This window comes from Onychostruthus taczanowskii, unplaced genomic scaffold (assembly GCF_017590055.1).
Source record: "Onychostruthus taczanowskii isolate IOZ18803 unplaced genomic scaffold, ASM1759005v1 scaffold75, whole genome shotgun sequence".
NCBI classification, from domain to species: Eukaryota; Metazoa; Chordata; class Aves; order Passeriformes; family Passeridae; genus Onychostruthus; species Onychostruthus taczanowskii.
The window spans coordinates 2,134,435-2,155,536 of NW_024505339.1; the positions used below are offsets into that span (position 1 = coordinate 2,134,435).

Sequence of the window (21,102 nt, forward strand, 5' to 3'; positions counted from 1 at the left end):
ATTTCTAGACGGGAGGACTGGATAAAAGAGCTGCTCCCAGCAACACAACTCACGCTCAGACCAAATCTTCCTTAGCTCCTGTCTGAAGAACAAGGCTGTTCCTGCTGCTCTCTCCCCCTCCAACTGTTCCTAGTACAAGCAACAAAGCAAAGTTACTCTTCTAAAAGAAATTCATATTGATGGTTGGCATTTTTAATTTAGGTTTGTTTTATTTAAGTTTAATGTTAATTCCATGCTGTGTTTCAGTAAGAACAATACAGATTCTGTATCTGTGGCTCCAGTCAGATATCCAGTAGTACAAATTAGCTTCAAGTTACACATACTGAACAAAAGAGGTTGAGCGAGCGAAGGGAGATGGGGAGAGGGGAGGGAGAAAAGAAAAAATATTGAACACGCATGCAGGCTTATCAATGCCACCTTCAATGCTAACCTGCTTGGAGGGAAAGTAAAGAACAGGCAAGAATGAGCAGCCACGGATTGTTGAACTGTTACCAGCACCATGATTTTCAGCAACATTTCAGCAGTTTGGAAACTATTTGTTTTTATACAGTAAAACCACTACAATAAATGTCCCAAATGCAACCTCGCAACTTCAAGCTAAACACCCAATTAAGTTGAAACATTGGTATAAAATTCAGTTTAAACAGTTATAAAAAAAAGAAAGATGCCACCACATGAGCACTACCTGGCCAGGACCAATCTCTCCCTACACGGCCTTCAGGTGTCACATCCAGGTCTGATGGCAATGTCACCACAGCTGGCAGAGACAATACAGTAATGCTGAAAGAGCCTTTACGCAGTCCTGTTAGTGTCTTAAAGAACCTAAAAGCTGGCACCAGTAAAATCCACAGAAATTCACTCTTGCCTTTAAGAACTTTTAAACTGTGTAAAAAAAATAAAAATAAAGAAACCCAACAGGGCAGGAACCTAAATTCTGAGACCCAATGTAAAAGTCAGATTTGGTGGTTCTCAGAGTGACACTGAGGGTTTTTGTGGGGAAGGGGGAGGGTGGTCAGAGATGGGTTCTCTTGTTGGCCTTTGTGTCTCACTGGTTTTCATCTTCCACATCCTGCAACGCTTCTTTATTCTGTTCTTCACCTGTGGAAATGGGAAGAAGGAAGGAAAATGTTACCATATAAAACTGAGAGCTGCAGAACAGTTTAACAAGCACCTAGAGATTAATATTTTCATGCAATACACACTCACTCTCCCACTCCACACTTCAGAGTGAAGCATTCCCATGGAAACAAAGCCTTGGAATCACCTGCACCCTCACACACAACTGCAGCCAGGCCATCAAAACATGTGAGGACAAACAAACCCAGCCCTGAAAACTGACACCACTCAGGTGAGCAGTCCTGCTGAGCCAGGGCTGGACAGCCCAGGCAGAAACCATGGCAACAGCTGTGGATCAACACCTTGGATCTGGAAATCCCTTCCCCAAACCCTCCTCTCTTTTTCTGCCCAAGCCCACTCAAGCCTCAGCAGCAAAGTACCTCAGGGAATTTTACACAGTTCCACTGCTGGCAGGAATTACCAAAGGTATGAAAAACACCCTACTGCGAGTCCAACCTGACAAGAAACCCTGGGTTTAAGGTTATTAAAAACATCTTGTGGAAATTCATGTCTCTGTTCAAGCAGGCTGTGCCATGCAGTGGAATGGGGCTGTCCATGAGACTCCTGCAGTTTGGTTACACTCCAGCTGCCCCAGGGAGCTCCATGCAACTCCTGCAGGGTTTGCCAAAATTCTGCTGCAACTGGGCAAGTTCCAGGTACCTCAGCTGGTGCCATCACACATGCACAAATCACTTAATTGACAAGGGAGGCTGAAAAAATGCTTACAATTATCTGTAACCACATAAGATGGGACTCTCTTAAGGGAAATAAACAGAAACTAGTAATTAAAAACTTAATTTGCAATAAAACCCAATCAAATGGGACAGGTAACTTCCAGCAGATAACCAGAATGTTTGCTCAGAGCATGTCCAGATTCAGGATTACCACCAGGTACAATAGGAAGAAGATTTTGGAAGAGGGGCCTAGGAACACAGGACATTCAACAACAATAAAGTTTATAGACAGAATTCTATTTAAGAGAGGAAAGCAGATGCTTTAACCCAGATGAGAAGATCTGAGCATGCTCTAACCAACACACTTGAGCAAGTACTCCTCTACCAGGCCACTGTGAAATACTCCCCATGCCCAAATATTCTTCTATCCATCCAGGTTTGCAGCTCAATTCCCAAACATGTGAGGTACTCAGGATCCTCTCATCCCTGGGCAGGGGACAGGTGCCACAGGAGTGGCAGCAGGGACACAAGCGTTTGTCAGCAGCAGGTGACAGAGGCAGGCACTGTTAGTGACAGGAAAACTGACACTGAAAACTCCAGTGAGCCACAACAAGAGACTTACAAAGTAGAGTTTTTAGGAAATGAACAGTTGGATTTTCCTTTAGGAATCTATACAGCAGGAAAGAAGGGGAGAACAGGAATCACATGGAGATGACATTACAAGTGTGGAAATAAACTCAACACTCATCTGGCCATGGGAAAACTACAGGGATTGAGGTGGGAGTGCAGCAGCTGGGTCATGCCTGGCTTTACATCCCTACACGGCTGAAATGGAAACAGGGAAAAGCTTAATGCCAAAGAACAAGCCCTTTCCAAGCCTCTCCCATCCCCTGGAAACTGCCAATTTGCCATTATTTGATTTATTGTGCCACTATTGATTAATTGTTCAAAGGCTCTGCTCGTTTGGGAATACGCAGCTCTGGAACCAACAGCTGGAAATGCACTCACAGGATCAGCAAAGTATGAGGAAACAAAACATAACTTTGCACCTGTGTCTGAACATTCTACATTATCACTTTTCTGGATCTGAAGAATTCCATCACGATTTTAAGCAGTCCTACAGTATTTTCAATTCTGTCATCATTATCTTTCTGGCACCAGTAACCAAGACAACCTGAACCACTTCAGGAAGAGCAAAGATGTCTATTTTCCATGCTGTGGAGCAAGAAATTTAGATCTCTATTTCTTTTTTCAAAATCTTAAGAGCCTGTAAATAATCCTGTGGAACTTCTATATCCAAGATCCATGAGAGACATCAGCTTATGGGCAAATCAGGAACTTTTGGAAGACACTGTTTGGAAGATATTGGTATTATCCCACACTGATCCAACCTTGTCACTCCACTAAAATGGCTTCCACAAACTACCAGGGTACTTGGCCCCAGTAAAAAAAGTAAAGGTTGTATCTGAATCGAGGAATTTGAAATACATTTCTCTCTCCAATGCCTACCCATGGCAAGGAAGGTATTCAACATCTGGAATGTTTGGAGAAAAGTCTACAGATCCATCCAGGGCCCATCCTGCACTAGGAGATAATCCTTGAAAAGGGAGGCACAAGAGCCTTAAACACTGGGATGTGGAGCAAACCAGGAGCCAAGACCCCACACATTTACAGCATTCCCAGTCCCAGCAGCCCAAAGAACAGAGTGACAAGCTATGGAATAACAACACCTCAAAGCAAATCCATCACCCTACATAAAAACTGGGAATTGGGAAAAAGTTAAAAGATTCTGCATTTGCTTTCAAATGGACACACCACCAGTGAAGGATCTCCAGGAATGCTGTGTGGCTACAAGGAACAGCTTACCAAAAATTTAAGACACTCACATCTTTATGTGAAGTTCAGCAGTGTTGTTTCTAAGCTCTGGGCATTTGTAGGTACCCAAAATAATCTTATCAGGACTTATTTCTTCCCCTCCAAGTTAAAAGTAAAGAAGTCAGCTCTTTTCATTTGTCTCTCCAAGAGAGAAACCCTAAAATGAGTAGATTTATACTAAGCATTGAATGTGCAAGTTTAAGTGTTGGGGAAGTCCATTCAGTGTGCCAAAACCACTTCAAAAATTTGTGCTACCCTTTGCTAGTGAACAGAAGCAATCCATGTCCCACCCTCTGGTACTGCCAGGGGACACATTTGACATTTGCTCTGGCAATGAGAATATGGAGTGACCTGGAATGAAGGGAAACTAAAGCATTTCCAGGGCTTCCTCCTGCACTGGAGGTTCACTCTGCTTGGAATGACAGCCAGAGATGAGCATGACAAGCAGAAAGGAAGAAAAGATGAAATAAATGAAGTCACTGCTTTTACAGTCATCACAGCTGCCATGCGGGGAGGGAAAAACAACAAAGTGTTGCTAATTCCACACCTCCTTCCTTCAAGTGAGAGCTCAAAAGACTCCAGTGTCACCCTTACCACCTGACCCAGTGTTAAGGCAGGACAGGAGGGTCGTTATTAGGAAAGACAGAAGTAAACCATCAAAGGCTCTCCATTTCCACACTCTGTTCCCTGGGTCAGGATGAGCTTTCCCAGCAGGACTCACTTACCATCACCCTGCATGTCTGAAGTCCATAGTGTCAGGTTATCACGTAACAACTGCATGATAAGTGTAGAGTCCTTATAGCTTTCTTCACTCAGTGTATCCAGTTCTGCAATAGCATCATCAAAAGCTGCTTTTGCCAACCTGCAATGACAAACAAAGATTTAACAAATACTGCTGAACACAATCCAGAAGCACAACTTAACACCAGTCACTCTATGTGCTTTAAGAAACTTTTTACTCAAGAATATTGGTTTCATTAAACATTTCTACATCTTGATTAAGTGCTGCTAAAAACTTAAGCGTAGTCTGCAGTGACAGAAGAGAAATGGTATTTGCTTCAATCACTGCCACTCTGTACATGCTCACAGGTCACAGAAAGCAGTGCCACCACCCCTTCCAGCTTGTGCAAGACAAGTTAAATCACCTCACACCTTGGGCAGTTTGAGGGCATGCACAGAGTTAACCTGGCAAGCTGCTGAACTGCCATTAGCTGATCAATTCAAGGTTATCCCATTCAGCTTCTCATACACCATTACTCCCACACAAACACGTGGCTCTGGACTCCAAAGAAAATGGTGATGCTGAAAATCTTCCCAGCCAATTGACATCAATCACAGCAAACATCAGCAGGAAGAAAGCAGGAAAAGCAGCTACCTAAGGAGCAACACTTCTGGCTTGTCTGTTATTCACACAACATTCCCATATTCCCACTCTGCCAGCCACCACCTACCTGCAGGCACGATCAGGAGAATTAAGAATTTCATAGTAGAATACAGAGAAGTTGAGCGCAAGTCCTAAGCGGATGGGATGTGTTGGTGGGAGTTCTGTCATTGCAATATCACTAGCAGCTTTGTAAGCCACCAAGCTGTTCTCTGCAGCCTCCTTCCTGTCATTTCCTGTGGCAAACTCAGCCAGATACCTATGGTAGTCCCCCTTCCTGAGAACAGAAACAGTAGGAAGTCAGTAATCCTTGTTTGCCCACCAGTCATTAAATTACCATTAAAACTGAAGTGAAATTGAAGTGTGTTTAGATATTCACACACCACGCGCTCTGCTGCTCAGTTCTTGTCCACACAACACTGCACCAGGAGCTGAGGGAATTTTAAACCATCATTACAGGACACACCTTCTTTTCTTCTCTTCAGGAATGTTCAGCTCACGTAAAATTAAAAAAACCCAAACAGCAATGTGACTTCTACAATTGCAACTCAATTAAAAGTGCTGTTTCTTACATCTAAGAGCTGCACAACAGTCTATTTTAAGTTCCCATTACAACTACTTAATTTCTGTCTCTTTTTCAGGCCTTTCCCCTCACGAAGGTACTTACATTTTGTAATAGAAAACCTTGGACTCGCCAGTGTTAGCTGCTGGAATGAGGTGTTTGTCCAGTACATCCAGAATGTCACAACAGATTAACTTCAGTTCAGTCTCAACCTAGTAAAGAAAAATAAAAATATAACAAAAAATTAGAAGAGGGGGCGGGGTGAGCACGTAAGCCTAAAAGCTTTCAAAAGTACCCAAATATCAAACAGGTAACATCATGAAATTCCAAAGAGGGTTAAGACAGAAGAAAAATAAATAAAATGCAGCTGCTCCACAGGTGCATTAAGCAAAACAGTTCTGCACATTTAGCTGGCACACACAAGAGGCAGGGACTGATGGATGATGAAATGGGGAACCAAACAGTGCAACTGTAAACTCCTTGGAAGACATCTTGCTAGACCACTGCATTAAGTTTGTCTCAGGATGTAATTCCCTACTGCAAGGCTTGCACAACTCAATTCCTTCCATTTTTGATCCTGGAAGGCTGCCCTAAAAGTGGCAACAGCAAAGGGGACAATTTGAAGGTAATTAACAAAAATCAGCTCAACTCCATTATACCCCAGAGTTAAATGGCACCTTCACAACAGGTTCTAGTGAGTCCTTGGAGGCAAAGTTCTGGTTTTAGAGCCTTAAGACAAAACTTATGGAGTATCAGAACAGAATCAAGATGTGCCACACAAACAAAGGTCAGGTACAAGATGAAAACAAGCTCCAGCAGCAGGTGAAAAACACAAAACGCAGCAACTCAGTGAGACAGCAGCAGAAATCATCAACACTGACAGTGAAATCTGTGACCAAAAATACAGTATATAAAACCTTATTTAAAAACAACTACTGGATTTGAGTAGTCTGAACTGAAAACAGTCACATGAACCTTCATTTTTTCCCAGTTCCAAACACAGGGTCAGGGTTTACCACAGAGAGTTTCACACCTGCAAGCAAAGAAACTGAGCACACCCAGAAAAGCTGAAACCCCTCCTGTGACATCAACATTGCCCAAACCAGATGGGCTCTGAGGCCCCAGGTCAGTCCAGTAGGAGTGGTTGGTTTAATGCACACAGTCTCCCATTCATTGCTGCTTTTTCATCATTTCACAGGAACTTTCACAGCTACAGCTGAAGAGAACTCTGGCTCAAGCTAATTTCATATAAAGGAGAGATTTCAAGCAAATGCATTAAAGAAAACTACCAGGAACTGCACATCTTGGATCAGAGGAGCAGCCCCACTCAGTCCATCAGCCTTCCTAGCCTCCCACCCAAGCATTTGCTTTCCTTTTTCCTTTAAGCATTTTCCTTACCATGTAATCCTTTTATCACCACACAGCTCCCAAACTATCTGTGTTTGTAACCACAGCAGTTATACCCAAAAGGTGTTCAAACTACAGATCCAAAATAAATTATAAACTGGCACATACACACACATACTGACTTGTACAAAGCAACAGATTTGCAAAAGTTCCTTTAGGTAAATTAACTGTGAGCAAATTTAATGTACAAATGTCAGAACACCCTGACATTCACAGGAAGAATAAGATGCTGTACTTCATTATGTGACAAATGCTTAAGAAAGGTGCTGAAACATGGTCACTTGAGAAGAATCTACTTCATATATTCTTGGGCTACAAAAGCTATAAAACCTTTGGCCAGCAGTCAGTTCCTGCAAACTTCTTTCCTCTTGATCCTCTTTTTCAATGACTTCTTTTGCAGAGAGATCTTCAGCAAAACTGCAAAGAATTAAATCAGTTTCTAATCCTCTTTAGTTAAATAACCATACATGTACAAACTTCTATTTCATCTCAGACAGATCTTTTCCAGCTTTGCTAAAAGGATCAGTCACACTTATCAGAGATCAGCTGCTGTCCAGGGCAATGGAAATGTCCTGAGCAAGCTTAGTTTAAAAAGATTTAATATAAATCAAGGTGATTAAGAGTAAAACAAACAAACAAAAAAGCCCACAAAAAACCTAAAAGCTCTTGTACAAAAAGGATCTGTTCCAGACAGAGTGGCTCAGTGAGAACTCTCTAACAAGAGGGGATGGAGGAGAGCCTGGCAGCTGCCCCAAAATACAGCCCAGGCTGGACGTCAGAGCACTGGAAACACACAATCCATGTGCCACATCTCCAGAGCAGGAAGGGGAAGGGCAATACCTGTGCTATGGTGTGGGAATGGATCTGGTTTGACTGCAAGGGAGGGAACTGCACTGTGTGCAGCAGCCACGCCCCACTGCAGCATCAAGGATGAAGAGCACAAGCCTCAGTGTGCTCTCATCAGATGCAGCCAGATGAGAAATTCAGGGGCTTTTGTGCACCCAAATGGCCACAGGAGCCAAGAGAGCAGCCTATCTACAGAGGAAGCACCTAAGTGGAATTTTCCCTCATGGCTATGGATGTGTTTGGCTCCATTCAGCTGAAGTGGCTTGGGAGGAGGCACAGTCTGGTGTCTTTCATCTCCCAGTGCACACTTCAGACAAGGCCAGCCCAGCCCTGCCCTCCCACCACCACCATCCCTCGAGTTCTGCCCCAGGTCACGCTGACCACTAGCTCAAAAATCTCCCAATGTGAGCCCTGTGCTGAATTGTAGTAAACACAGACATACACCAAACCCAAAAAATAATTACTTTCACAAAAACCACTACAGAACTTTCAATTCCTGCTGGAGCAGCACTCTACAGCTGAGCAAGGTCACAGCTGCTTCTGGTAGATGAGATGTGTCTCTTAGAGATACTGGTTCTCTCCAACTCCCCAGTGCTTTAAACTTGGCCTTGCTGGCTCACAGACATGGTTTGGGGGTTGGGGGGGAGGTCTGGTTGGTTGGGGCTTTTTTCTCTTCTTCAGAGCCTTTCAAGTCTGAAAAAGGTTTTCCCAACAATGAACTTACTCTGGAAAATGCTACAATAGGCAGAATTTGTTGTCAAGGCAATCACAGTGAGCAGAATTCTGCTGGAAGCTGTTTCTTCAGGGAAGCACCGAGCACAACAGGGCAGGAGTGCTGCTGTTCAGCTGTGACAGTGAGCAGCAGCATCCAAAGCTGTGCCATGTTCCTTCCTGCTCCCAGGCCATCCTGCCAAACCCACTCACACACTCAGAGCAGATGCCAACCCACATTAAGTCTCCCAGCAGCTACTAACAGGATCTGGCTTTCAGCTACAGATGATGCTCAGGAACCTCTTGTAAAAGTCCCTGTGGAGCTGGGCAGACACAGCCACCCTTCCTCCAGTGTGGAACCAGCAACAGTTCAGTGCACTGCCCTCCTGTGCAGCTGTGAAAGCTGCTCCCTCTCAGGATTTAACAGCTCAACACCCTGTTGGCATGACACTGATTTCATGTGGCCTCTCCATCTCTTCAGACACCTCAAGCACTACAAACCTGTACTTCTTGCACCCCAGTCCATCCAGAATGGCACACATCCTTTACAAAAAGAGATGCAGAATAAAGGCTATTTCTAGAGTCCTTTCAAAACCAGGAGAAAAGTCTTTTCATCATTAAAGGATCTTTGGCAGAAGATGATAACCACCCACAAAACCCTATGCAAAAGAATCTGGAAACACACAATTAAAAGTAATTTAATCACTGGATAGCTGTTGTGTTGTTTTCTATGTTCTTTTAGGAGACTGTAGACACCCATCAAGAAAAGGTTATTTGGGACTGTATGTAACTGGCAGAGTCTCATCCCATCAGCATGCCAGCATAAAATTAGAAACTCACAACTTTAACAATTCCATGGAGCCACAGAAACCCTGTGAGTCAACAGAAAGTAGACAGAGCCATTCCTGGGAGAAGACTTCCAAGGCAAGATCATTTCCCTTGCTGGTATATGAATCAGTGCCAGGTGATATAACAGACTCCACTGCTTCTCTGGAAGTGAAGATATGAACCATGTGGAGGCACTTGTCCTCAAAAAATGGAGATGGAAGTCTCTGCAGAAATGTGTGGGATTTAAATAGTACAGGAGCACGCCTGCTCTGTGCTAAACCATCATTTAGGGCAGGGGGAACAACAGCTCACTAAGAGCTGGAGATTTCATTAGCCCTTACCAATGGAAGTCAGAGCTTGCTGCAAGTTCTCCATTTTAGGTAAAGCTGCACACACTGACTAAGTCAGCATGAAGTTATGTGGATCAATTTTTCCCCTCTCTCTCTCTCCAGAGAGAGAAAACAGCAAGGCCCTGAAGGTTGTTTCACAGCTGGGATGACCAGGACATCCCCAGGAACAGGAGTGACAGAAGACAAGGAGCCAAGAAGAGCCTGAAGAACCTCACCATGGACATTTCAAGTGTTAATGTATGGAACTTTCTAGGACAGAGAACTGGAATCACAGAAAGTGACACTGTATGATCCAAAGCAACTTTTATAGGAAGTGGAAGCTTAACAGCCAAACACCTCCTCTGACAAGGTTAATTAAAAAAAGATGTTGCTTGGGGTCAGTGAGGTTGGAGGGGAAGGAATGAGGCCTCCTGAGCAGGTGGAGCCTCACACCTGAGTAAGCAGGGAAGTGCCAGTGCAGTTCAAATGCTTGGCAGAGCTGCTGATGCACTGAGGGAAAAGCCCTCCCTCTCCTGAGCCTGCTGCCCTTTTCTGAGTGTTTACACAGCAACACCACAGCTCTCCCCTTCACCAAGAGATTCATTCTCCAGATAAGGAACAAGCTCCAGCTTTCCAAGGCTGCTGCCACCCTATTCCAGGTCAGCACAGCACAGGCAATCTGGAACACCAGGGCAGTTTATGGCAAGGGGACCAGAACTAAAACAACATTTTCTGTAAGACCAACCCCATCTTACCATTTGCCGGTATTCCCGAATCATTTTTAATTTGTCTTCTCCACCTTTGTTTTCTTCTTTCTGTTCAATGCTGCTGATTATTCTCCAGGAAGCTCTCCTGGCTCCAATCACATTTTTATATGCAACAGAAAGCAGGTTTCTTTCTTCCACTGTCAACTCCACGTCCATTCCAGCCACCTTCTTCATTGATTCAACCATTTCTAGGAGGAAAAGGTCACGCAATTATTCTCACACCACCTGAAGCAGCTTTCAAATCATTCAGTACAAGCTGTACATTAATGAGAACTTCGAAAATTAATTAGATTCCCTCCTCTTTTAATCCAGCTACTCCTCACTTTTACCCTGTAGTGCTCCAAACAAATCAATCAGCACATACACAAAGAAGTATCTGATATCCATCTGCTATTTTACAAGGGTTCCAAAAATTAATAACAGTTATCAGCACAATCCTACAGGAGTGTGTGTTCTCCAGAGTGCTCTGGAGAAATAAGACAACAGTAAGAAAAGGTTTTTTTGGCTTTTGGCACAATCAGGATAAATCTGAGAAATTACAGGTTGCTCTACTGATTTGTCAACTGAAATACAGTGTAATGTGGTAATTAACAAAAATAAAATCCAGATTTGAACACATGTAGAGACATATGAGTACTGTTACTAGGAAAGTGAATTAAAGCTGCAAGATGAACCTCCAAAAAAAAAAAAAAATTTGATGCTTGGAGTGGTAACAAAATGGTAACATCCTGAGTGTACCCACAAGCAACCAAATGTTCCCATGCCAAGCAGCCATTTACACTGAAAAGTAACACACAAAATATGAATATATATTTGTATTTTAAGCCTGTTGAAAAGTATTTCTAAACCTGAGGTTCAAACAATCAATACCAAAACCAGCTTTGCTGTACTCCAATGGAAGCAAAGACTGAACCACTTAAGGAAAGTTATAACCCTTTAATTACCTAACCACACTGGGATTGTTCAAGACACATTAGAAGAACAGTGTTAAATATACAAATGAAGCTTAACTATCATTTTTTGCCCTCAGATGTTAAAATCACAACCTGAACAGGCATAAGCTACTGCAGCAACAGAGACTGTAGGCTCCCTGGCAGGAACAGTGTTATCAGTCTCCAACAGGTCTCCATATGTGGAGGACAAAATTTTATGGTGGCTCTATTTTTATCAGCAGATTTTGCTTCTCCAAATCACAGAAAGTAACAAAAAAAACCCACCAAGGACTTGATAAAATTTGTTGAAAAAACCACCCTGCTACTGCAAAATGGTGAGCATGCTAAAGAATCTGAGAGCTGCCCTGGAACACTCCATGTTCACACAATTAATATTAACATAAACATAAGTAACTGACACCAGCTAAGTTATAGGCAATATAATATAGCTACAATTTGCTACTTAAATAAAGCAAGTACTGTGATTTATTTCCTGAAGGATCCCATTCATACAAATCAAACCATCCCACTCATACAAAGAATCTACTTAAAAGCTGTGAATTTTTTTTAATTATGCAAATTAAGCCATCTAATATTTTGAAGTTTATTGAACAACAGAGCTACACTCAAGATAAGATGCCTGACAGTTCTTGTGGACTAAAATGATAATCAGGAATTGAGACTTGCAGTCTTCATGACCTGGGTATCTTTGTCAAGCTCCAGCAAAAAATGCAGGTCTTGTTTTTAAGCCTAATATTTACTACCTCCATAGAAGCAACCTACAGGTTACAGAAGATGCTGCCTTTTCTTTAAAGGATTATTGTGCTTTATCCACTGGGATTAAATACACAGCACTGCAGTCATACTCCTGGATGTACAAAATGCTTTTATAGACAACCTGCCTCTTAATGAAAACAACAGAAATCTATTCACACTTATCTCACATAACAATGATATACATGGAATAATGAGTCCAGAAGTGTGGAGGTTGAGGAACACGGACAGCAACAGCTTCCAAGATCTTCTGCCCTGTATCAGGAAACTGCAACAACTGGGGCAAAAAGGGCACATTTTATCAACTGTTCCACAGGTTTCCTTCACAACCTCTTCCTTAGAAGCACATCTGCCCAGTGTGAAAATTTAAAATAAACAACTATAACAAGACTTGCTGTTCCCTGTAAATGAGTAGCTGTTTTCAGTGTACATTCAAACACATCATTACCAATTTAATCAACTGCTTGGCTTCTGCAGGATTTTATCTATTACCAGCCTGAAGATCTACAAGCCCTTGAAACAGAGGTTAAACCCAATTTAGCTGAGCAATAGCTGGTACCAAGCCAAACCCAAAACCCTGCCCTACAAGGAGTTCCTGTGTCAGTGTTTCAGTAGGAGGTCATTAGCCACCCTCCTGCAGAGCCACAACCACAGAAACAAGGGAGACAAAGGGAAACAAGCACCTGCTCACAACTACTCCTTATCAGTAAACAGCCCTTATCACCCCAACATTTTTATGAGTGAGCTGTTAGTAAATTAAATAGACTCCCTGACAAGTGACAGCCACTGGGAACAGGATGCTGGGGGATGGGGGAGCACCTCATGTTCCTCCATTTGTTCTGAAGCACAAAACCCTGAGCACCCCTCACACCGGGTACACAACCTCCCAACACTGACTACAGGAACTGAAAGATCTCCTCTACAAAATCTTAATCCTGTCACTAGGTAACCACAGATCAGAATCCCACCCATAAACAACTGTCCCACCCAAAGAGAAAACATTTATCAGTCTTTATCAGTCTACCCACAAAGCTGTTGGATAGAAAGGTTTCTAGTTTAGTAAAGAACTGAATTTTACTTACAAAGACAAACATTTGGGCTGGTATTTCAACAAGACAAAATATTATGCACACACCTTGGTCTTCCATGGTAAAGCCATAATCCAGCCCTGCAAATTTAAGCCTGATGAAAAATCTTAAGAACACAGGCAGTACAAAATCAAGGGGAAAACCTATCTGTATATCCTCCAACAGAAAACAAAAATCAAGTCACCCACACCGGCAAAAGAGCAAATTATTTTTTATTTTAAGTGCAGTTTTACCCATCTAGAAGTTTCCACAAGGAGGTGGAAAGCTCAGTCAGAGACCATTCAAGACAAAATACAAGCCTGAGATTACATTTCATTAACAAGGATTACTGCAGGAATGACAACTCAGTGCATACAAAATCCAGAGATTCTTACACTGCATTATGGAAAAAAGTAGTGTTATGCAGATTCAGAGAGACAGAGACTGTATTTAAGTGGTTAAGTTCCAGCCTCTCAGGTGATTGTGGCTGTCACTTATTATGCTACTGTCAGATCATGCCACCATCAGAGCAGGAAATCCCAAAAATGTAAATTGTGGAAGGAGAGGGGAATATTCTGGAGAATGACATGCTCGCCCTAGATTTAGATCCCTGCCCAAGCACCTGCTGTTGGGTAAGAAATACCACAACACACAGACACTGCCTGATCAGATTCTTACTGAAAAGCTGAGACTCCAAACAACTGCCTAAGATACTACAGAACTGTCATGGTGGCCAGGCCATTTTTTAGGTTCCTATATTCTACTACTGTGATTAAAATGCTGGCTCCCCATTGGAAACCCTGCTGAGTCACCTCCAGCCAGCAGGAGGGACACATAGGCAAAGCCTGGAAAGCACAAAGGGTTGGGACAGAGGTGGCCAACTCCAAAAGGTTTGTGAAACAGCAAGGGGCAAGGCTTGGGATTTAAAGTGAAAGAATAAGACTTACTCTAAGCTAAGAAGTCATGGGGAAGTTTACAAGGGTTGAGAAGCATCCTTAGGGGCCAAGCCACAGAATAAAGGGCACAGCTGACTCCCTCTTGACCAGAAATGAATGAGAATATTGGTATTTGCTGCTTATTAAACTCTAGAAATCAAAAAAACCCAGGGGAACTACAATATCCCCAGGTAAGGAAATAAGGAAATGGGTGACATACAGCAAATTTAGTGTGAAGACTAAAAACTTCCCAATATAGGATACAAAACAACAAATAACAAACCCTACCAAGAGAATAGCCAGTATCTGGCAGTTCTATCAAAATCTGTGCTTGTAACAGAAACCATCTGGCCTAAACACAGGCTGATGCACTAAAGGAAACTCGGTAAGGGAAATCTACAGTGTTTGTAACCTCTAGCTCAGTGCCTGAGTCTCACTAACCACGATGCTACAGGGTCAGATTTTTTTGTTCACAACCAGGGCACTCCTTGTGACTTTAAACAATACACAGGATCCACTGCTGGAGTAACTCCCCCTGGCCTCCACATATATGCATAAACTGTAAGAATTTCAATGTTACCACAGGAAAAAAACAAGAGCTAGAAAATCTCTTAGTGGGAGGCCTCCCTTACAAAAGAAGAACTACTTAAGAGAGAAAGCTTCTTGAAATAAGAACAGAAAAAGAACATGTTGAGCAAAGGTGAGATGGACATGATGTAATGGTCATCATACTCAAATCAAAATGAACCTTAAGGGAAACCAGAAAGTAGAATTCTTATATATTATGTGATGAAGAGCAGCAGAAGCACTGTCTTAATTCTCCATTTAGTAGCAGCAGAACGTCAGCAAACGGAAGTTGTGTTTTAAGTTTAATCTTTTCTACTGCCCTTATCTAAGGGCAATAAAGCAAACCAGGATCTTCGAGCTTCTAAGCTGCTGCCCAGTACCTACTTCAGCATTTCAGGAGCAAAAAGCTGCAAATGAGCATCCTGTGAGCTGTGAGGAGGTGGAGGACACAGGAGAAAAAACAAGTCTTCCCTTGTGTCTACCACAGATGATCACAGGCCATAAACAGTATTCAAAGACTCAGTACAAGTGTTAGCCTTGTACTTGTTCATTCTTGCAATGAACAAAAGATGATCAGAAACAAGTCACAGGAACTTGAAGTATCTGACCCTAAACTGTTGTGTATAACCTCTCAGTCAGGGCTTTAATAGCAGCAAACACAAAGTGGTTTACACTGTTCATTTGAGAAGGGTTCCAGCAGACACTCAGGGGACCTACAACACCATGAACTTAATCTCACTAGGGGTCAAGCTAATGGGAATTACATTCACAAAAACCCTGGAACAAGGGGGTATATGCATAATCATTATACTGCAGAGCATGGCCTTCCATTATGCCTCACAAATCTACTGGAATGCTTTGAACAAGTGAAGCACATGGACAAGGAAGACATAATTGGAATAGTCTACCTGGATTTCCCAAAGGCATTTGACAAGGTCCCTCACACCCAAGGTTCTTTAAGGAACTCAACTGCCATGGGATAGGAAGGAAAGTCCTCACATGGATAAACACTTGGCTGAGAGACAGGAAACAAGGCATGAATATGAAACCCAAGTGTTGAGAACAGAGAAAGCCCACCAGTGGAATCACAAGGGATCTGTGCTGGAAGCAGGCTGACATTTCTGAGTGAGCCACAGAAACAGAAGAAAATAAGAAGTTCTAACCTAGTAGCAGCAAACTCCTAGGAACAAACACGAGAAGAACTGAAGAAGTAGGGGCCAGTGTTATTTTCTTCAGTAAGAGATGAATGTAACTGTGCAGATTAATGCCACAGACTGCATTTCCCACAGCTACAGACCTAGCACAAGTGGCCACCACGATGATGAGCTCCAAATTGAACCAAGTGGAAGTTCAGCTCCTCTTTCCATCCAACAGGAGCTCCTCTAAACACACCATCACACACTGCCTGCTTAAGGTTTTTTTGTTCTCTTAGGGAATCCTGTGTTTGGCATCCAGAGATGGCTGAACCCATCCCTACTAATTCCCCCGGCCAGCTCAACACCCCTCTGACCTCTCAACTGGCTCATTCAGGTCACCAGCTCAGACAACTCCTCATAGGGAAAAAATTAATCCTGCTTCTAAATTTAAGAACTGAATTGGTTCTAAGGGTCAGACCAGAATTCAAACACAAATGAGAAGCATTCCTTATCACAATATGCAAGTTTTACACAAATGAGCATAAAACAACCTAACAGGTGGATTCCCAGTTAAGACAACCAACAGGCAGAGGAGGAAAAAAAAACCCAGATAATATCCAACCTGCACAGTGGCTTGCTGATGATTTTGTGAACAAAGCAGAGGGTTATACTGCCAATCCTTGTGTAAGGTTTGTAACAGCTGGTGCAGTCAAAACCCTTCCAGACCTGACAGCATGACTCTGCAAGAAACAGTCCTGTACCCCTACACACGTGGAGGAACACAGGTTAGGGCCAAGTTATCCTAGCAACAGTGGGATTTTCTGCATGATCAATGGGGTGGTCTACCACAAAAAGAACAGTTTTAAATAGTTCCTCTAATCTCTTCAAGTTGGGAAATGTACTTTTCCAAATCAAAAGGATTTCCCCAGTATTTCTAACAAACATTTCAGTTTGAAAGCAAACATCTTAAGCCTGGGCCTGATAATAAATCTCTCCCCTTGACTGAGATCTGCTACTGAGCAATCCTCTAACACTGCAAACCAGTTCAGCTTCTGGGCTCCTTGCAGAGGACCTCACCATGCAACTGTAGAATTGTGTCTCCTTTGTCTGCTCCTGGTACCTCAGAAAATTCAAGAAGGCCATTACAGACAAAGGCCCTCTCTCACACAACTGCCCATAATCACAAGTCAATTTCTGTCCCAGCATGTACAACTCCCACTTAAAGAAATGTACAGTCTTACTCCTTTAGCACTGTCTTGCCCATATTTTAACTCTGGGATTCCTACAATTCTTAGGGATATGCTAGGATTTTTCTGCCTTCTATCTCAGAGACAACAGTCACACCCCACATCACTACACCAGTAAGAGCTGTAACAGGTAAGTGGTAACCATTAATGGGGAGAGGAACCCAAAAAACTGAAGTGTGCTTGACATCTGCTTGAAAGAGACCAATCCTCTGCAAGCCAAAATTAACATACAACTTGAATTCTAATTTGTGACTTATTGATTCCTCATTAGGCTCTAAGCTGAAGACCTGTTACTAGGAGACAGATCTTCCTAAAAAGGGTTCAAATCTTGAACGGAACCCAGTGCTGCACACGTTCCTGCCTCCATGATGAAGACATTTCTGAAGACAAAGGAGCCAGCTGTTAGCCTGCAGGAGACCTGTCATGGGTGGGCTGGGCTTTCCCTACTGTACCTTGACCTATTCTCTGGCTTTGAGGGGGAAACCCCACCTATTTCACCTCACCCAAGTAATGCACTTCAAGACTTGTAGTACAAAGCAGCTGTTGGAAGTATCTGCTCACAGACTGCCTTCAGCCATAGCATGTTTCTCACCTGAGACAAAGATGTTCCCAGCTTCCACGAAGAGGAATTGTTTCAATATTCAGCAGCAGTCTACAGGAATTCTCTACATCCTCTTGACATAGAGTTCCACAGTATCACTTACTCCAATTGTTTTCCAAAAAAGGAGTCAATTTAGTTATACATTTTTCTACCACTAAGGAATAGCAGTGAGTGAGATTTCTCACCAAGCTTCCTGTACTGCCAGTAAGCTTCCTGGCATTTTGTGATTTGCCATAACATGCCTAAGCAGATCTGTGAAGATAGTCAGACACCCAAATCTCTTAATATATCTCTGGAGATCAGGGTTTAAGTGCTACTTACACTGCAAAAGTACCTAGAAAGTTGTCCTCTTAATCTGGGCCACCATGCTGAGGACAGTACAGACACAGGACTAGATTCCCAACCGTTCACAAATGCAGCTCCCAAGACTTCAGAAATTCCCTAAGTGGGTCAGGTAAGTAACACCAAAGAAGCCACAGTTGGATGCCCACCATAAGTGCTGCTATAAATGCCATGAGCCATACATAAATAGCAACCCACCACTCTTCCAGTCTCCAGGAGAAAGATGGGACAGAAGTTTACACTTATCCTAATGCTAAACACAAAAAAATTTGAATTACCCAAGGGACTTGTATTCCAGTGTATCTGCAGCCAGTACTTACCATCACCCCATTTCATATGTGCCATTAGTAACTGTGGCCTTATAATTGTGCACCTCAAAGATCAAACTGAGGAGCAAAATTAGGATTAGCTTAATCCTTCCTCATATTGCTTCTCAAATCACTTTGTTCACAGAATTATTCAGCAGTCTCAGCTATGATCTTGGCAGAACTGCATTATTTCACATTAACAAGAACAAATTATGCCAATCATTTTTAATTGTTTCAGCTGAACAGGAACAGAGAATTAAATGATAAAACAGTATCTACAGTACATTTTCTTCCAGGCCATGGACACGAGGGAAGTGAAGATGCATTTAGAGCAGCTGGCAGAATTAGGGGGTGCATCTTAAATTATGTTGACCCAACCTGATTCCTAAAACCTCTGGAAGTCCAAAACACACAGCACTGATTTCAACAAGACAACCTTAAATTCAGTGCTCCCTCCTAAATTGTAACAAGTCTCATGCCCATTCAGAAGCAATACAGCACAACAAGTCTTCTACATTTTGCTCTGGGCAGCTTGTTTAGCAAACAGTCATGGTACTGGGAGAACCAAAAGTCCACCCAGGGAAATGCCGCACACCAAGGCAATAATCCTTCCCAATCAATTTTTATCAGTTGACAGGAAGTTTGCATTGCAGATCTGTGCCATGGGGTAGAGTCCTATTACCTTCTAACAAAGTGATTTACTGCTGACTTCAGAAAAGCCCAGAAAGACAGTCATGCCTCAAGAGCTCCCAAGGATGATGATTGCTCCAGGACGTTGGGTTTCCACTCAAACCAAAGCCAACACTTTCAGTGGCACTGACTCACCCATACCAGGTGGAGAACCCTTCCCTCCTCAGCAGGAGTTGCACACACTCTGTGGAATATGGATGTGTCCCTCTGCCCAGGATAATTATGGTACCCCAATACCTGGTTTCTGGGGGCATTTCCTTTCTCCAAGTCCTTCAGTTATTGCAGAGACTGACTTACTGCTTTCCTTTAGTGGTACTATGAATTCTAAACTATTTTCTCATCAAAACTCTTAATGCATGGCCTCTAATTTAAGCCTTCTTTTTGTTTTAAGTTTCCCTTTTTTTTCCCCCAAAAATATGTATTTTTTCAGATTTTCTGCAATGGTGCCATCAGATGTTTTTTTGCCATCAGATTTTTTTCAAGCATTTATCATTTGGTGAGAAGTTGATCATGTTGTCTATAAAAATTTATGAACAGAAAATATCTGGAGTGTCTTCTTACCTCTCTAAATGAGGTGTTAGAGCATTCACACATTCTACATACATATATTTATTTCACTTCAAATGAGTAATCACAGCTCTCAGGGCAAAGTAACAGTCTCAGAAGAGTCGAGAAAATTAAAGGCCCTTTCTATTATATGCTGGGGAACCATGTTTAAAAGGAGCAGTTGCAAGACAGACATTTTTGGGGCAAGAGACACCACCCAGGGTTGCCAGTTCCTCCCCTCTACCACTTTTCCCCCAAATATTAAATCATCACGGATATTAAATGATCAGGGACAGCACAAAAACTTAAAAGGGGAAAAAGGATGAAAAGAAAACGCTGGGAAAGTGGAACTACCTGTAATAATTTCTACTACATAATGAAAGCATATACGTTTTCTTTAGGCAGTGAATCATGTACTCGCTCCCTGCAGGGCGAGAACTCGCTCTCTCTGGGTTTGCCAGGGGCAGCAGGATCTCCAGCCGGGGGCAGAGGCAGAGAAAGAAGCGCAGCCCCGTCCCCGGGGACCCCCACGAGCACGGCCGGCGAGGGGCCGAGGGCCGGGCCCCCCCTCGGAGCGCTCGGCATGGGCGTTGTCTGCGGCGAGCCGCCCTCGCCCCGCGCCGCCCGGCCGGGGGAGCGCGGCGCCGGCCGGACCTCGCGGCGCCGTGAGGGGCAGCGGGGTCTCTTTGTGGAGCCCCCCGAGGCGGGGGCGGCTCCCCTGCCCCCCCCTCCAGGACTCGCCCTTCGCGGCCGCCATTTTATTCCCGGCTCCTGCCGCCACCGCCCCCCGCCCCTGCCCCCCTCCCCCGCCCAGCCGCCATTTTGTGGCCGCTCCCTCCCTCCCTCCCTCTCCCCTCGGCCGTGCACGGCCTCCCGAGCCCGCGCGCTCACCATCGTAGCGCTCAGCCTGCTCAGCCAACTTGGCCTGATAGACGAGGTCCTCCCGATCGTCCATGTCCTACGGGCGGGGCGGCGGCGGGGACTGCGCGGGGCGGATGGCAGCCGATGGGTCCGGGGGGCTCTGCAGCTACCAGCTCGCTGCTCTCCGGGCAAATATGGCGGCAGCGCCTCCTCCCGCTGCATCCGGGCACTCCCGCGGGCGCGCGCATGCGCCCCGCCGCCTCCCATGGCAACGGCGGCTCCCTGGCAACGGGCGGCGGGCGGGGTGAGGCGGCGTGAGGGGTGTGAGGAGGGGTGAGGAATAAAGGGAATGGGGCAGTGTGAGGGTGAGGAATAAAGGGAATGGGGCAGTGTGAGGGGTGAAGCAGGGTGGGTGAAGCAGTGTGAGGAGTGAGGCAGGATGGATGAAGAGGTCTGAGGGGTGAGGCAGGAGGGATGAAGCAGTGTGAGGGGTGAAGCAGGGTGGGTGAAGCAGTGTGAGGAGTGAGGCAGGAGGGATGAAGCGGTCTGAGGGGTGAGGCGGGATGGATGAAGCAGTCTAAGGGGTGCGTCGGGATAAGG

General features: G+C 44.0%; 1 protein-coding gene across 2 annotated transcripts; it reads right to left on the minus strand.

Moving 5' to 3' along the window:
* Nucleotides 1-189: 189 nt before the first annotated feature.
* YWHAE (tyrosine 3-monooxygenase/tryptophan 5-monooxygenase activation protein epsilon) lies at nucleotides 190-20,733 on the minus strand. Of its 2 annotated transcripts, XM_041422937.1 has the most exons (7): nucleotides 20,533-20,732; nucleotides 10,485-10,684; nucleotides 5,714-5,820; nucleotides 5,117-5,323; nucleotides 4,391-4,527; nucleotides 2,413-2,459; nucleotides 190-1,098 (listed from the first exon to the last, which is right to left on the minus strand). In XM_041422937.1, exons 1-6 carry the CDS (start codon nucleotides 20,594-20,596, stop codon nucleotides 2,452-2,454), a joined length of 723 nt encoding a protein of 240 aa, XP_041278871.1. In that variant the 5' UTR covers nucleotides 20,597-20,732; the 3' UTR covers nucleotides 190-1,098; nucleotides 2,413-2,451. The 2 variants fall into 2 exon arrangements, with proteins under 2 accessions (XP_041278871.1, XP_041278870.1); XM_041422936.1 differs by lacking the exon at nucleotides 2,413-2,459 and having other exon boundaries at nucleotides 20,533-20,733.
* Nucleotides 20,734-21,102: the final 369 nt, after the last annotated feature.

Coding starts and splice junctions, on each gene's coding strand:
- YWHAE (XM_041422936.1), bottom strand. CDS start 20,596: ATGGACGATCGGGAGGACCTCGTCTATCAGGCCAAGTTGGCTGAGCAG. Junction 5,821..10,484: donor TTCGGGAATACCGGCAAATG/GTAAGATGGGGT, acceptor TTTCTTTACTAG/GTTGAGACTGAACTGAAGTT. Junction 5,324..5,713: donor AAGGTTTTCTATTACAAAAT/GTAAGTACCTTC, acceptor TTCTGTTCTCAG/GAAGGGGGACTACCATAGGT.